General features: G+C 45.3%; 1 protein-coding gene across 1 annotated transcript in view; it reads left to right on the top strand.

Moving 5' to 3' along the window:
• Positions 1-17,630, top strand: part of LOC141091146 (saxiphilin-like) — a 137,192-nt gene that overhangs the window by 106,558 nt on the left and 13,004 nt on the right. Inside the window, exons 17-19 of the mRNA XM_073576544.1 lie at positions 8,795-8,859; positions 9,820-10,004; positions 11,934-12,135. Coding sequence (XP_073432645.1) covers positions 8,795-8,859; positions 9,820-10,004; positions 11,934-12,135 — 452 coding nt within the window. The remainder of the gene's footprint in view (positions 1-8,794; positions 8,860-9,819; positions 10,005-11,933; positions 12,136-17,630) is intronic.

The raw sequence follows: 17,630 nt of genomic DNA on the forward strand, positions 1-17,630 counted from the left end.
CATTAATACACACTATAATAGTGTCAAAAAACAACAAATAACGTGCTATGTAATGATTAATACCTGTATGTAAGCCTATATGCGCTGTGTGGCGTGTCCTAGAAAGCGCCCCAACGCGCGTTTCGGAAAATAGATCCCCCTGACGAAGGAGATCTATTTTCCGAAACGCGCGTCGAGGCGCGTTTTGGGACACTCCACACAGTGCATATAGGCTTACAGGTATTAATCATTACATAGCACGTTGTTGTTTTTTTGACACTATTATAGTGTGTATTAATGCTTGTACGGCAGACAGCTGTAGCCTGCTTCGGGGACTCCTTGCTACTAAGTCCCGGCTCACTATCCAGTTGCTGTTGTGCCCCCAAGTCTTGTTTGGGAATAAAGTGGTCACTACTTCTATTCCTCCGGTGTCTGCTGCAGGACCATTAGTATCCATACAACCTCGGGGACCGGGCCCCGGCCTTGCGCTTAGAACTTCTAGGAAGGGTTCTCTTCTAACCCACGTCCTTTTTTCTCTTTTACTCCTCACGTTCCGTACTGATCTTCCTGTCTATGGAGAGTCAGGCTTTCAGTCTATGTTGCTCTCTCTCCCTTCCCTGTGCCAGCAGACCCAGGTCACTGGGATCTGCTGCAGCACTTCCATCCATCTATCCCTCTCTCTGGGGATTTTCTTCTCTCTCCAACAACTACTGACTACTCTGCTCAACTCTTCCCCCCCTTTGTAATGTAAACTAACTCCACCCACCTCCCAGCACGTTTCGTGTTCCAAGAAAGGAGCCACTAATGGGTGCTTTGCTATACTCCAAGCAGGGAGCCGCCGAAGGTGCTTTGCTACACTACTTTGTGGTGTGGGGTGCAGGTGTTGGAGTGTGGTCAGGTGTCTCCACCTTACCTGGATGGTGGGGCACCACACCTCAGGAGGAGGTGCAGTACCTCTGTGGCGACTGAGTCTCAGGGGCGCCACATGACAGTGAGGGTGATCAATGAGTGGAGCAGGCTGCCACAACAGATGGTGAGAGTTCTCCTTCAATGGAAGTCTTCATACAGAGGCTGGACAGACATCTGTCTGAGATGGTTTAGTGAATCCTGCAATAAGCAGGGGGTTGGACACGCGTCCCTTCCAACTCCAACATTCTGATTCTATGCCTTCAGCATTAACTTTTCATTATTGAGTTTGTTTGCAGTACACATGCTCCATCTAGGGGCTGAATTTATTTATTGCCTTTTTACCCAGCTAATTAGTCTGTTTACTCTATGTAGAAACAGGAAGGCTCTTGTCCCTGCATAACTTATTCCCTCTCCAACTTCTGACTCAGCTGCTCCGCTCCTCCTCCCTGCCATAGACTTTTGCAGTGTCTCAAGATTTGTGCAAACAAAATTTTGATGGGAGTGCTTTTTTAAAGTTTGCCAGTAGGTGGAGCGAAGTTTTACTGCAACATATTCTTGATTTTTGGCTTGGAATGCGGTCCCTATGTGTTGAGTAGATTCCTCAATGTCCAAAATTCCACAAGGGCATTTGATCAAGTAAAATACAAAATTGCTATCACAAGTGAAGCATCCTTTCGCCGGGTATGTGGAATGTGGTCACATTATACAATGCTAAAAAAAAGGGCCGGATCTTGTGCTGCCTAGGAATTGTTGGCAGGGTTGGTGCTTAAGAGACTATCAATGTTCGCTCTGACTAGGTGATGTTCCATTGTCTCTGGAGACATATTATGGGAGAACCCTGAAATTCGTGATTCTGTCAGTAGGCCCTGCCAAGGAGTGGCCAGTGATAATGATAATGTGTTGGAACGATCGAATGATGGGTGTGTGCAAGGGGGATTCTGTTGGTGTTGTCACGTGGTTGTTGTGTGGTGTGTTCAAGTTACGCTCCAGTAGTTTCTTTGGTAGCCTCTCTCGTCGAATTTCTCTGCCAGGTCTGCAAGTCTTGTGTTCAGCAGTGAGGGGTCAGTAAGTATCTTGTGTACCCTGTAGAATTGGGAGCGAGGTAAGGACTTTTTAAAAGAAAAAAGTACATGATAGGAAATAAGCCTCACCGTGTAATGAATTGATCGTTGCTTCTCAAAAGTGCAGCCAGGATCCAAGTCCATCGGAAAAATTTCGGGAAAAAAGGGGAAAATGATCCATAGGCTGAATGTGAATAAAATTAGATTTTACCCTTCGCCACGACAGCACCCACCGGAGAGAGGGATCCGCCCATAGGAACAGGAAACCTACAGAGATAAAAGAGGGCGGTCCGCCTCTCCTCCTCAGTTGGTTTCCTGTTCCTATCGGAACCGCAGGATTCTCCTACAGACTCTTACCTGGGCCAAGGAACCACCTGTGCAGTCTCTGCGGGAATGGCAGGGGTTCCGGTCCGGAAGCAGCGACGGGGGAGTGCTGTGAATCGGCTCCCTACTTGCCTGGGGCCGCAGCAGCGCGGGCAGAAAACGCTGGTATCGGGTGAGGCCGACCGGGGTTCCCCTGCAGATTTACACACCACCGGGATTCGGGGATGATCCATCCCGGTCTGTGTGGGAGCGCGAACCGGAGGGGGAGCGGTATCCTCCAGCGTTCAGGAGAGCTTCAGTGTCCAGGAAGAGACGCACATGCAGCGCAGGCAGGAAATGGTAAGGAGGAACTTCCGGGTTACCGGAGGTTCCTCAGCACAGAGTGCACACGCGGCTGCAGTGACATGAAGAGGCGCTCCCCGCCCCCTCCTGTGAGGAAAAAAAAAAAAGGGAAACAGTTTTAATTGATAAAGCGTCCGGCGGCTGTATCCAGGCCGGACGCAGACAAATTAGCGGCACCTAGGATAAGCAGGCGCACCTGGGGGGGGAGGGTACCTGCATATGGAAGAGCATATATAAGGCTTTGGGGATATGATTACTGCGTGCAAACATGTCTTCACCAAGACAGGACACGCATCCCCAGGCAGATGATACAGCGGCAGCCAAGGATCGCTCTCACCGAGGTTCCTCGGATAGAAGCCACAGAAGCCACGCTAACAAGCCTCCTTCTCAGCCTCCTGAGCCGGTACCTACAGCTTCTCTGGGTGAGTGGACGACTCTCTGCCTACAAAGCTGATAAATGTCTCTCTCTTTCTTTCTCTCTCTCTCCTACGCTACATCTCTGACTTAGGCTAAGAGAAGGGAAAAAACAAAAAATAGAGAATGTGCCCTCTGTACACGTCCCCTACCGGACTCTTACACGAAAAGGCTGTGCAAAAAATGTATTAATGAAACAGCAAAACAAGCATCAACATCAGCCGTGGACATAAGGGCCATAATAAGGGAAGAATTACAGGCCCTAACCAAGGCTAGTAGTACACCTATAAGTACGGAGATTAGCAAACCAACTACGGTCAGCGTAGACTCTGAGGACGAAGCAATAGCCTTCGATAGTTCTGATGCATTTATATCATCATCTTCCTCAGATATGGAGGGGCGTTCGTGCTTTCCTTTAGAAAACATGGACAATTTGGTTAAATCCGTGAGGAATACCATGGGCTGCACAGAAACAAAGGAGCCGCAAACAACACAGGAAATTATGTTTGCTGGCCTAACAGATTGGAAAAGGAGAGTTTTTCCTGTTATACCAGCTATTAAAGCTCTGGTTAAGAAAGAATGGGAGAAGCAGGACCAGAGAGGATATCTCCCCTCCGCCTCAAAAAGAAGGTACCCCTTCAGCGACGAGGAGTTAGCAACATGGTCTAAAGTGCCGAAAGTGGACGCAGCGGTCGCTTCCGCCTCAAAACAAACGGCCTTGCCAGTGGAGGACGCAGGGGTTGTAAAAGATCCACTCGACCAAAAAGCTGATGCCTCGCTAAAAAGGGCATGGGAGGCAGCTACGGGCACGTTTAAACCGGCAATAGCTAGTACTTGCTCAGCTCGTTCTATGATGGTCTGGATTGATCAGCTAGACCAACAAATAGAGCAAAAGATCTCCAGAGACAAGCTACGAGCCACTATACCACTGATCCGTGGTGCGGCTGCGTACATAGCAGAAGCTTCTGCGGATTCTTTACGTATGGCAGCCAGAACAGCAGGCCTGCTTAATAACGCCAGGCGTAGCCTATGGCTTAAAAGCTGGAGAGGTGACACCCAATCCAAGGCAAAGCTTTGTTCCATACCTTGTGAGGGTGAGTTCTGTTTGGGAAAACTTTAGATGAAATCCTTACCAAGGCAAAGGAAAGGAAAAAAGGATTCCCTAACCCCTCTCTCCCGTTTTATAGGAGGGCATTTAGGAGATGACCATTTGGCAGAGGAAGACCAGCAGAAAATCAAAATCGCTGGGCCACAAAGGAGGAAAAGGGCAAAGGTGCCATGTTTAGAGGATCCTCCTTCCGCAGAGACAAAACTAAGGAGCCAATTCCTCCAGTAGGGGGAAGATTAAAATTTTTTCTGCAAGAATGGGAGAAAATCACAGCCAGTCCCTGGGTTCTGGGCATTATTAGGGAGGGGTTAAAAATAGAGTTCCACCACGTACCCCATAGCTCAGTTATCATAACATCTCTCAGCTCGCCAATCCAACAGCGGGCCCTAGAGACTGAGATTATGAGTCTTCTGAATAAAAAAGTATTGATCCATGTGCCTGAGGGACAGGAAGGAAGGGGGTTTGTACTCCCCTCTCTTTTTGGTACCTAAGCCAGATGGCTCATTCAGGACTATAATCAACCTGAAAAAACTAAACTCATATATAATAAATCACAAATTTAAAATGGAATCCATCAGATCTACGATTAAGCTTCTCTTCCCCAATTGTATGATGGCAGGCTTGGATCTGAAAGATCCTTATTATCATCTCCCAATCCATTGCAGATTTCAGAAATACCTCAGAGTGGCAGTCTCCCTCGATGGCACCGTACAGCATCTCCAGATTACAGCCATGCCATTCGGCCTTTCCATCGCACCACGAGTTTTCACAAAGGTGATGCTGGAAGTGATGGCCTTCTTACGCCAGAAGGACACATTGATAATACCCTATCTGGATGACTTTTTAATAATAGGAAACTCAACTCAACAATGTAATAGACGGGTTGCTGACGCAATCTTATCTCTGCAGGCTTTAGGTTTGATAATAAATTTCAAGAAGTCCAGAATCGAGCCACAATCCGTCCAGTCCTTCCTGGGTCTTCAGCTAGACTCCATAAAACAAAAATGCCTATTGCCACAGGTAAAAATTGAGACAATTAAAAGTAAGGTCAAGTTAGCAATAGACAGGCCGTATATATTTTTAAGAGATGCGATGTCTCTCCTGGGGTCCCTCACTTCCTGCATCCCAGCAGTTCAGTGGGCCCAGTTCCACACGAGGGAACTACAACATCAAATTCTCATAGAGGGAAACCATGACCGAGGGAATTTGACAAACAAAATTACTTTATCCCAAACGGTCCTAATCTCCCTTACATGGTGGCTAGAGGAAGATAATCTATCGGGAGGCGTACCATGGGTGATAACACCTTCCCGTACAATTACTACCGATGCCAGCCCCACAGGATGGGGAGCCCATATGGGAGACAACTTCGGCCAAGGCTTGTGGGATAAAAGTGAGCATCAGGATTCCTCAAACTTGAAAGAGCTAAAGGCGGTTAGTCATGCATTATATTATTTATTTCCGCAGTTACAAGGGGAAAACGTGAGGATCCTGTCAGACAACACTACGGTGGTCGCATATCTGAACAGACAAGGCGGGACTCGATCAGTCGCCTTAATGTCTTCCGCAAGAAAGATCTTGTCCTTAGCCGAAAAACATTTTTTGTCTCTCTCAGCCCTCCATATAAGGGGAAGAGACAATTTGGAAGCAGATTATCTCAATCGCCATACACTACGACAAGGAGAGTGGTGCCTGAACCAGCAGATATTCTCACGCATCGTGTCACTATGGGGTCTTCCCCAAATAGATCTCTTCGCCACCAGGGTAAACAGGCAGGTGCGAAGGTTCGCCTCTTTAAACGTGGTAGACAATCCGGAAATTCTGGATGCCCTTCAAGCCCCATGGCAGTTCAAACTGGCATATGCATTTCCCCCAATCATACTACTACCGCAGGTGATCATGAAGATCAGGGCAGAGAAAGCGCGAATAGTTTTAATAGTGCCATTCTGGCCCAGGAGGCCATGGTTTTCATGCCTGCAGGCAATGTCAGTGACAGACCCTTGGGTGCTTCCTTCAACCCCGAAGCTCCTCTCGCAGGGGCCATTCTTCCATCCTCAAGTGGACAATCTCCACTTGACGGCCTGGAACTTGAAAGGGAAATGTTGAGAGCAAGGGGATTCTCGGAAGGATTAGTCAATACTCTTCTGCAGAGTCGAAAATTGGCTACGACAAAAACTTACACCAGGGTATGGAGGAAATTCCTAGAGTTTCACACAGCCCCCGATTCTAGAGAAATTCCGATAACACCAATCCTAGAATTTCTACAGAAAGGGAAAGATTTAGCACTATCGGTTAACACACTAAAGGTCCACGTGTCGGCTCTAGGGGCCCTCTATAGTTATAACGTGGCAGGCAATAGATGGATAGCCAGATTTATCTCGGCCTGTGAGCGAAGCGAACTGGTGCACATACCCAGAGTTCCTCCTTGGGACTTGAATCTTGTACTGGAGGCCCTAACACGTCCTCCTTTTGAACCATTAGATTCAATATCCCTAAAACACCTATCTCTCAAAACAGTACTACTAGTTGCACTAAACTCAGCCAGAAGAGTTAGCGACATATAAGCTCTTTCAATAGAACCCCCTTTTCTGTTGACATTCCAGGATCAGCTAATATTAAAACCGGACCCCTCATACTTACCAAAAGTAGCAGGGAAGTTTCATAGGTCACAAGAGATCCACCTCCCTTCATTTTTTAGTAACCCTTCTACTCCAGAGGAAGAAAAGTTCCATACACTAGACGTTAGAAGAGCAGTATTACAATACATTGAAAGGTCTAGCAGCTGGAGGAAGAATAGGGCTCTATTTATTTCCTTCCAGGGCCAAAAGAAGGGATATGAGGTCACAAGGGGTACCTTGTCTCGGTGGATCAGAGACGCGATCAGTCTGGCATACTCTGAGAGCAATGAAGAACCTCCGGAGGGTATCAGAGCGCATTCCGCCAGAGCTATGGCTTCCTCTTGGGCAGAAAGGGGAGACGTCGCAATCGAGTCTATATGTAAGGCTGCTACTTGGTCTACACCCTCTACCTTTTATAACCACTATAGGCTTGATTTATCATGCTCATCTGACCTAGCCTTTGGTAGAGCGGTCCTCGGCACGGTGGTCCCTCCCAGGTGAAGGTCTCTGAAAGTCTCTCCGGTGGGTGCTGTCGTGGCGAAGGGTAAAAAGCCGGATTACTTACCGGTAATGCTCTTTTAATGAGTCCACGACAGCACCCGTTCACTAACCCTCCCTAGAAGTTAACATAATGTATATACACCTTCTTACTTGTAAAGATAGAATGATCATATGGAATAATATAATGGCCTAATAATTGGCCGTCCTCCAGGTACTCTGAAATCCAACTGAGGAGGAGAGGCGGACCGCCCTCTTTTATCTCTGTAGGTTTCCTGTTCCTATGGGCGGATCCCTCTCTCCGGTGGGTGCTGTCGTGGACTCATTAAAAGAGCATTACCGGTAAGTAATCCGGCTTTTTTATTTCATTCCATTAAAAGTGAAAGATGTTGTCCAGACAGGTTAAAACGAATCCAACATTCTAACGTGTTTCTGGACATAGCCCTTAGTCGTAGAATATTCTACAACTAAGGGCTACAGCCAGAAACACATTAGAATGTTGGATTCTTTTTAACCTGTCTAGAAAAAACATCTTTCCCTTTTCATGGCATGGCAGTATTAGGTCCCGGAGAATGAAAATCGCCTTAACGTGGCTTCCAGGTACACATGAATTGGCCAATTTATGCGCTAAGCTTTCTCAATTTTTCATATTTCTAGTGCAGTAATGCAGTTCAATTTTCATCTTTAATGTTTGCATGCTATAGCGCTACAGAGTGCTGCCTTATTTATTTGATTAAAGAATCAATGGAGCCATTCCATATGCAAAAGATGTCAATATAGCGATGCTAGCAAGTGGCAAGTGATTTAAGTAAGTAATATGTGTACATGAACGCATCTTCAACAAAGGCTTATGTAGCTGTTTGCATAACATCGGTGCTAAGTTTGAACACATAGAAGTGGAATTAAGTACTAGGGATAAAATACTTATATATTCCTATAAAACACTAGTTCCTTGTTAATTTCTAGGGCTTCTTCCACACATACACCTACTACCATTTGTACAGAATTGGCTTGCCAGATCATAGACCTTCCTGTTACACTTAGAATTTAATAAGTAAATACAGTATATGTATATAAGTTTATATTACATTTTTATTGTTTATTTAATTTTTCCTACTGACAATTTTGGTAAAGGTTTCACAAATCGATACGTCAATAACATTGTCACAATCAAGGAACAAATTTTCATATATGAACCTTAACCTTTATAAGTAAGGCTTCATCACTTCTACTTCACCTACTGAGTGTGAACTTTTCTCTTTGAGTTTACAAATTCACTCAGAAAATTGAAAATTTAAAAATATTTAAAAAATGTAAATATGGAATGTTTGGTGTTCCAGAAGGTGAATATGATGAGGCGGAAGCATCTGTGAGTAACCACTGACGAAAAGCACTTCCAGCCTTCCTGAAATAGGTCATTCCTCCATTATCTGTTACCATGTACAAACCACAAGTGAAGCAGGGATTTATTGTTCACTGTCCACCATGTAACTTACATCTATTTTACTTCCAGTCAGTTAAACTTTTCCCTTTGATTTTAGGTGTCTAGTGGAGAAGGGAGATGTGGCGTTTGTGCCGCACACGGCTGTATTTGAAAACACTGACGGTAAGAGAACAAGTATCTGACAGCGCTCCTCACAGTCATGTTAAGCAATGAGGTCAGTAGAGCTGCCCTTATACACCACATCAGATTGCTGGAAGACCCCCTCTCACCCCACACTTCAAAATTGTCCATAATTATGGGTCTCCATATAATATCTTTACCAGTGAGATTTAATTTTATTGATTTGCGTTATTAAAGTGTTTTTAGATTTCTGATAGCTGAGAATGAATGAAATATCATTCTTTACATTTAGAATGAAAACCCCTATCTTAAAGGGAATCTGTCATCAATTTTTTTTGCCTATCAGTGCACAGGCGCAGGACCTCTTCTGGCGCCTGCGCACTGCATTAATCTGCTCTGCCCTCAACAGGGCAGAGCAGTGCGCCTGCGTCTGAGCCGCAACGGCCAGGAATGAAGAGGACGTCATCGCTGCAATATGGGAGGCGCCGGACCGGACCACGACTCCCTTCGGACCCGAACCGGACCCGGAACGCCCCTGGGTGAGTATAATCTAACTCTTTTTTCTTCTCTTTCAGGTAACATCGGGGCTTATCTACAGCATTACAGAATGCTGTAGATAAGCCCCTGATGCTGGTGGCCACAGCTGATAGGCAAAAATTTAATGACAGATTCCCTTTAATAAATGAGGTTAATGAATATTCAATTCACTGACAGCCAGCAGAAATTCTGTATACAGTGGGAAACAGAAAACAACGGTCATTACCAGGTTAATTTGTGAATTCATTATTTCATAGGTAAAGGATCACTTCAGATACAATGGAGACATATCCAAATTTCCCTGATCTCTTTATTGTCATATGTCCCCATATCTGTGTCTCCATGGAGCGCTCAATGGGTTTGTGTTTTCTTCAACAAATATATCCCTCATTCTGAGTCTGACTAATGCGGGTGGCTCTGATTATTACGGGATAGTGTGTACAAATGATGTTATTTGTCCTTCAGGTAAAAATCCGGCACTTTGGGCGAAGGATTTAAAATCCGCAGATTTTGAGTTGTTATGTCCTGATGGATCTCGTGCTCCTGTCAGCAACTACAAAACATGTAAACTTTCAGGCATCGCAAATCAAGTTACCGTCACCAGACCGGAGAGTGTCAAAGATGTTGTAAGAATTACACAAAATCAGCAAGTAAGTGACTTACATGGCTGCCGAGCCAATAAATGCAGAAATGGATTTCATCGTGGTGAAAATTAGCATTTTGTGTCACTACATGGCAATGTTTTCTCTCACAAACAAAATAAGACACATTGGCCCCGATTCAGCAAAGCCATTAAGTCAAAATCGCGTTGAAAGATCACAAAATTTGTGTTGAGTTGGGGAAAAATTTAGCGATTACTGGAGTTTTATGACCAATTTAACTTGACTCCTCCAAAATGACAAGTTGTTGTGTTACTTACACCAGGAATCTTACTACAGTCCATAACTAGAGTAAGATTTTTGGTGAGGCACAAAGAGGCGCACGGCACTTGTCAGACTCTCTTGATTCATTAACTATCATGCTTCTTTGAATGACTCAGGATCGTCTGACTCCAACATGCCCCCTCAACAAGACCAACGTGAACATTGCGAATCTTGATTAATTGGGGCCACTGTAGTGTTATTATACTTTTTCTGTATAAACACAAAGCTCAAATATTTCTATCTATATATCATGTGACATAGCAGTGTTACAGGCTGTGGCCTGTTGTTATGCTGCACAATAGTTTGTGTAGTTATAGGTCAGAAACGATATAACAAGGCCTAATACTACCTCTGCTTTTGTGGCCTAGTAGCCTTTGGTCTACTTAGGCAACTGAGCCTGGATGTGACTGTACCATCTATAGTCATACCTCTTTATAAGTGGTTTTACAAGGTGAAATCACAGTGGTATGTGCATATTAACAGGTGGCTGTGTTGTCTGATTAAAGTGGTTGTCTACTACTTGGACATCTGCTTTTTAAATAAAGATTGTCCCCGTAGGAAATAAAAACAACATATACTCACCTCCCATCCGAGGACCGTTACAGTGATGTCGGCACCGGAGATAGAGTGACATTGTAATGCCACGTGAGCCCTGCAGACAAACAGCGGCCGCTTATGGCTGCTGCACTCTCATTTCTTACGTTTTTGTCCGCAATTCACACTTTTGGACAAACCTCAGAAAAAATGGAACAAGGAAGGTGAAAGTTTAAACCAGCAAAAGCGGTCTTGGAGCCATAAACCACAAGATACCTTCGTTGGTCTTATGGAGCCCACTGTTTGGGTGGAACAATGGGGATCTACACAAGGTTAGACAGGTGGTTTTTAATGTCATGGCCTATCATTATATATTTATTATGCAGTGCTTTTATAGCGCTATCTTATTCCACAGCGCTTTACAGACATTATTGGCACTGTCCCTGATGGGGCTCACAAACTAGATTCCCTATCAGTATGTCTTTGGAATATGGAGATCCCATAGGAAACCCATGCAAACACAGGGAGAACATGCAAACTCCTGGCAGATGTTGTCCTTGGTGGGATTTGAACCCAGGACCCCAGCGCTGCAAGGCTGCACTGCTATCCACTGAGCCACCGTGTTGCCCATGTCTACATGTCCTGTCTATGACTAGTTGAGATGCAATATACAGATTTAGGCCGGTGTCACACAAGCATATATTCTCTCGTGCAAGAGAATCGGGCAGATTGTTAATGACACTCGGATAAAACTCTGTCAGAGTTGGATCCAAGTGTCACTTTGGTGTGATCAGATTCTTTCGCATTAGAGAATCGTAGCAAAGGTGCGATGAAGATGGAGAAATTAATTTCTCCATTTTCTCCATTCCCTGGGTCTGTGGCAATTAGACTGCACTCAGATAACATGTTTTACACACACCCATAGACTTGAATGGGAGAGGGTGATCCGAATATAGTATGCACCCGCAGCGTGCTGCCCCACAGAATAACACTGGTCCTTGTGCTATGCGGTAAAACATGGCATAGCGCTCGGACGTGTTATATGCTCATGTGACTGAGTCCTTCTACAGATATATGTGCAAAAGTTGGATTTCTAATCCCAATATTTGTGCTTTCCTTTAGTCTCTCTATGGACGGACAGGATCCCTGAAGGACATATTTCAGATGTTTTCTACCAGTTACGGCCAGAACCTCCTCTTCAGTGATCGCACACAATGCTTGGTTGAGTTTGACCGGATGCTGGATAGAGATATTATGGATGATTATTTTGGCAAACCCTTTCACAAACATTTGATCAGAGACAACGACTGCTTTCCAATATCAGGTACATATTTTGAATCAGGTACATTACTTGCTCTTATGTGTAAATATTAAAAGGTCTGAACAACCATGTATGAGACCTGATGAATTTACAGTTTCTATCATAGTGAGTAAAAAATGAAAACAGTGTAGGACCTCCCTTGCTGGTTCCATATATCTTACTCCATATATATCCCTCTAATCACATACCTATGGCATATCCAATAGATACTGCAGATGTAGGGAATATTGTTGAGCGAAACAGGTCGGTAAAATTGATAAGTGGCCGACTTTCGCTAAAGTCGGGTTTCGCCGATCAAAACCTGACCATATCGTGAGGTTGGCCATGAGGTCGACGACCCGTGCGCCAAAGTCGCGTTTCCCATGATGCTCCAGCGCCTTTTCTCATCCAATCATCAAGTATGCACACTGTGGGCAACGCTATGACATTGGCAGCGGCCAACACCATCTTAGAGAAGGGCATTCGTGTGATTGGCTTGCTTTGTGTGGCGTCACAGTGGCTATAAAAACCATGACCGCCATTTTACTTCTGCCGATCTTGGCATAGGGAGAGGTTGCTGCTGGTAATTCTCAATAGGGAGAGCGTTAGGCAACAAAGAAAAAAAACTGTGCTTCTTCTGATAACGATTTCAACTGTACAGTTAGTGTGCATTGACAGGGGAGGATTTATGTGTGTGCAGCAGTGCTGGTGGTTATTAGGCTGCCTTATAAGGCTACCTGATAGCTGCATTGCTGTGTGCACACTGCTGTGCAGACTGCTTTTTTAAAAGCAAAAAAACTTTTATTCTGATTTTCTGCAGTTGCAGAGCGTTCATTTTTTCCCACACCATATAGAGGTGTACGCTCCTCACACACTACCGTGTACCGGCTGGTATCACGGACATATACATGCTATCTGTGTGTGACTCCGTAAAAAAATAGACGGAGATTTTAAATTTTCCATACATACACTGTATAGAGCTGTCCGCTTCTCAAACAGTATCGTATATCTGCTGTTTGAACACGGTCAAATCTATCCAGAGACAGCGTGTGTGTTTGACTCCTTAAAAAAATATGAGTTCAATATAGAGTCACTGCACACGTGGAATATGCTCAAAGTAAACTTTTTATTTTGACGGTGATGAAGCGACAGCTGACGTTTCGGCCAAACAATGGCCTTTATCACATAGTTGCCCATGAAGAGTTTCAGTAGTCACCGGGTAATTATGATCACTGCTAGGCAATATTTCAAAAAGATGCGGATTATCCAATGTGGTCAAAGGTCTTGCTTACGGAAGATCAGAGCTCCTGGGAGTATTGGTGGCGCAGTGGGGGATGCAGGCACCGCCGTGCCTCCGCAGTGAAGCAGTGTTTATAATTACCCGGTGACTACTGAAACTCTACTTTAAAGGGCGACTATGTGATAAAGGCCATTGTTAGGCCGAAACATCAGCTGTCGCTTCATCCACGTGTGCAGTGACTCTATATTGAACTCATGTTTATGGGGCCACTGGCTCCTTCTTACTAGCACCGTATTCTCAACTCTTCAGTCGAGTGCTAACCATCTCTAGTATCTTCCATAAAAAATAGACGGAGATTTAAAAATTTCCATACATACACCGTATAGAGCTGTACGCGCCTCACACACTACCATGTACCGGCTGGTATCATGGACAAATACATGCTATCTGTGTGTGACTCTGTAAAAAAATAGACAGAGATTTAAAATTTTCCATACATACACCACATACAGTTGCCCACTTGTCAAACAGTATTGTATATCTGCTGTTTGGATTCCGGCCAATCTATACAGAGACAGCGCGTGTGTGTGAGTGCGTAAATACATAGATGGACATTTCCATTTTTTCATACACCGTATAGAGCTGTCTGCTTGTCTAACAGAATTGTATATCTGCTGTTGACTCCGTCAAAAAACAGAGATTTAAAATTTTCCATACATACATCGTATAGAGCTGTCCGCTTCTCAAACAGTATCGTATATCTGGCATTTGTCTTAAATCTATACAGAGACAGCGTGTGTGTGACTCCATAAAAAAAATAGACGGAGATTTAAAATTTTCCATACATACACCGTATAGAGCTGTACGCTCCCCACACACTACTATGTACCGGCTGGTATCATGGACAAATACATGCTATCTGGGTGTGAATCCATTAAAAATAGATGGAGATTTTCATTTTTCCATACATACACCGTATAGAGCTGTCCGCTTCTGATACAGTACCGTATATCTGCTGGTTGGATAACGGTCAAATACATACTGGGAGAGCATCTGTGACTAAGGAAATAAACAGAGATTTTTAAATTTTTACCTACACCTTATACAGCTGTACGCTCCTCATACAGTACCATATATCTGCTGGTATTTTTGTTACATTTTCACAAATATGAGGAAGTATGGTGGAAGAAGCCGTGAACGTGGGCGGGGGGGGCAGCTGGTACTGATGGTGGTGGTGGTGGTGCATCTGCTGGTTGTGCCAAAAACACAATAGCAGCTAAGGCAGGAGGTGTTGAGTGTTGTGAATTCGCTTTCTGGCCTACCTCTGGTTACTACTGAAGGTAGTGGAGCTGGTCATATTGACAGAGGAGTTGCGAGTTCTCTTTCTGGGCTCCCTCTGGTGGTTACTGGAGGTAATGGAGCTGATCTGATTAACAGAGGCTTGCCATCTGATAATGAGGAGGACAATTGGAGATCTGGGGTTTCAGACTGGATTTAAGACAGCCAACTCCCTCTATCCCTGCTGGTGATTTTTTCCTGCCTCCTGAGGTCTTAGTTTCCAGCTCAGTCCCTGCATGCTCAGCTAAGTGTTCTTTTGCTATTGCTCACATTTGATCTGGTTTTGTCTATTTCAGTTTTGTGTGGGTCAGCCAGCTCCGGCTGGGGCTGTGCTGAATCACCATCCATATGTTACTGCTTGTGCCAGTTTGTTTTTGTCCCTTATTAGATTGGCCTCTCTTTGCTCTGCTTTCAGAATATTCCAGAGTGCTGATATAGTGGGCGAAGTCGTGTGACTTCAGTATTTTTCTATCAGACGTGTTGGACATTTTTGCAGGGTTTTTTGCGTGATTGCAGACAGTGTCTTTCCTTTCCTGTCCTGTCTAGTCAGTATGGGCCCATCATTTGCTCAGTCTATTTTTCTACCTGTATTTGTGTTTTCATCTTCTGTCACCAACAATATATGTTTGGGGGCTATCTATTGCTTTGCGGTCTGCTCTGGGGCAGTTTAGATTTCCACTTTCTTGCTTTAGGCTTATTTAGCTCTCCAGCTGTGCCGAGGCGTCTAGGGTCATCGTAGGCACGCTCCACGGCTACTGCTAGTTGGGTGGATAGGATCAGGGGTCTGCAATCCCCATAGTTATCAACCTCTCTGGTTTTCTGTGGCTTAGCCTGGTCTTGCTCTCCTCCTCGGTGACCCAATCATAACAGTTGAGCCTGCATAATCGTCTGGCACAAGAAGGCCTGTAAGGTTCCCTTTTCTGGGAGTAGGAAAACCGCTTTTAAAGCCGGAGCATCAGGAACAGGTTTTGGCTTACATTGCCGAAACAGCCACCAGCTCTATTGCCTCCTTCTGAACTTTCAAAACCTGCAAGCACTGAGTCGTCAGTGCAGGATTCTGGTCAGGTAAAACACCTTTCCTTGTGTCCTTCACCCCCACCAAAAGTGAAGGATGCGGCAGCCCACACTTCAGATTACTCCATGGAGCTCTTTTCACATACCATGCCTGGCTTATCCAGTCAAATCCTGAATTTCCCAGTCCAAGATGAATCTGACATGGAGTGCACTGATGCACAGCCACTGCTAGATGATTCTGCTGGTACATTGACCCACAGCACTACATTGCCCTCGTAGTCTACTGAGCCAGAATCTGACCCTGATGAAACTCAGGTTCCCCTTCCCGCATACTATACCACCTTACAAGGTGACACAGAGGAAGGTGCTGATGAAATTGAAGAGGAGGTGATGGATGACCCAGTTGTTGACCCGGATTGGCATCCATTGGGGGAAGAGGGTGCCGCTGGCAATAGCTCAGATGAAAAGAAGGATCCGCAGCAGGCATTGACATCTCAGCAGTGGTTATCTGGCAGGCCCGTAGCTGTCCAAAAACGTGGAACAAAAACCAAAAGAGGTGCAGGACAGCTTGGCCACACGGTCAAATTAGCACAGCGTGCAAGCCCTGAAAATTTATACCATAGTAGAAAGAGTGCAGTGTGGCACTTCTTTGTCCAAAATCCTACTGATGAGGCAAAGGTTATCTGTAAGAAGTGTGGAAGGATCTTTAGCCGAGGAAAAAATCTCAGAAATTTGAATACCAGTTGCATGCTTAGACATTTAACCACCATGCACTTGCAAGCGTGGACAGACTACAAAACCTCAAGTACCACATGTGCACCTGCTCCGACTGAAGGTAGCCAGCAACGCTCCATCGCTTCCCCCACTGTAAGACCACCGCCACCGGTAAGCACACCACCAGCAAGAAATGTTGAGGTGTCGTCGCAAGGCCAAAGCAGTCAGGGAATCACAATGGTTTTGCAACGAAACACTGAATCTAGGCCATCACCAACCCCCTCTCAGTCCGTCCGGTCCACCGCTATTTCCCCCATATGCAGCTCTCAAGTCCAGCTCACCCTAGCAGACACTCTGAGTAGGACAAGAAAGTACTCATCCTCTCATCCATGTACACTGGCTTTGAACACCTACATTGCCAAACTGATCTCATTAGAGATGATGCCCTTCCGTTTGGTTGAAAGCGAAGCTTACGCTGTCCCACGCTATGACCTACCCAGTTGGAACTTCTTTTCTCGAAAAGCCATCCCTGCCCTCCATCTGCATGTGAAGACCGCATTCTCGATGAACTCAAACAATCAGTGAGTCGAAAGGTGCACCTCACAACAGATGCATGGTCCAGTAGGCATGGCCAGGGCCGCTACGTGTCCATCACTACGCACTGGGTTAATGTGGTGGATGCAGGCTCCATAGGGGACAGCAGCGATGGAACAGTGCTGCCTAGCCCACGGCATAGGAAACAGTTGGTTGTAGGCGTTCGACCCTCCTCCTCCTCCAGAAGCAAAAGCTCATCGACAGAGCGCAGTCGCATGAGCACTCCATCTGCAGCTGCCAGTGTTGCACACGAGGTGTCCCACTATTGAACAGCTAGTCGTAAGCAGCAGCAGGCTATTTTAAAGATGATGTCTTTGGGTGACAACAGACACACCGCGGAGGTACTGGCAGACTACTTGCAGCGACAAACTGAGTCATGGCTGGGCAGTCTACATTTTGAGCCAGACAAGGTAGTCAGTGATAACGGCTGGAATTTTGTGGCAGCCATAGCCCTTGAAAATCTCACACACATACTGTTATAAGCTCATTTTCTGCTCCACCAGTTGAGAGCTCTCCTTCCGTTCTCCCTCTGGTGGTGACAGGAGGTAGTGAGGTTGGTTTAAGTGGTAGTGATCTGCCACCTGATGAGGAGGATAACGATTGAATCTCTGGAGTATCA

The sequence above is a fragment of the Dendrobates tinctorius genome, unplaced genomic scaffold (genome assembly GCF_039654945.1).
Source record: "Dendrobates tinctorius isolate UK_male_01 unplaced genomic scaffold, ASM3965494v1 ptg000049l, whole genome shotgun sequence".
Lineage (NCBI taxonomy): Eukaryota > Metazoa > Chordata > Amphibia > Anura > Dendrobatidae > Dendrobates > Dendrobates tinctorius.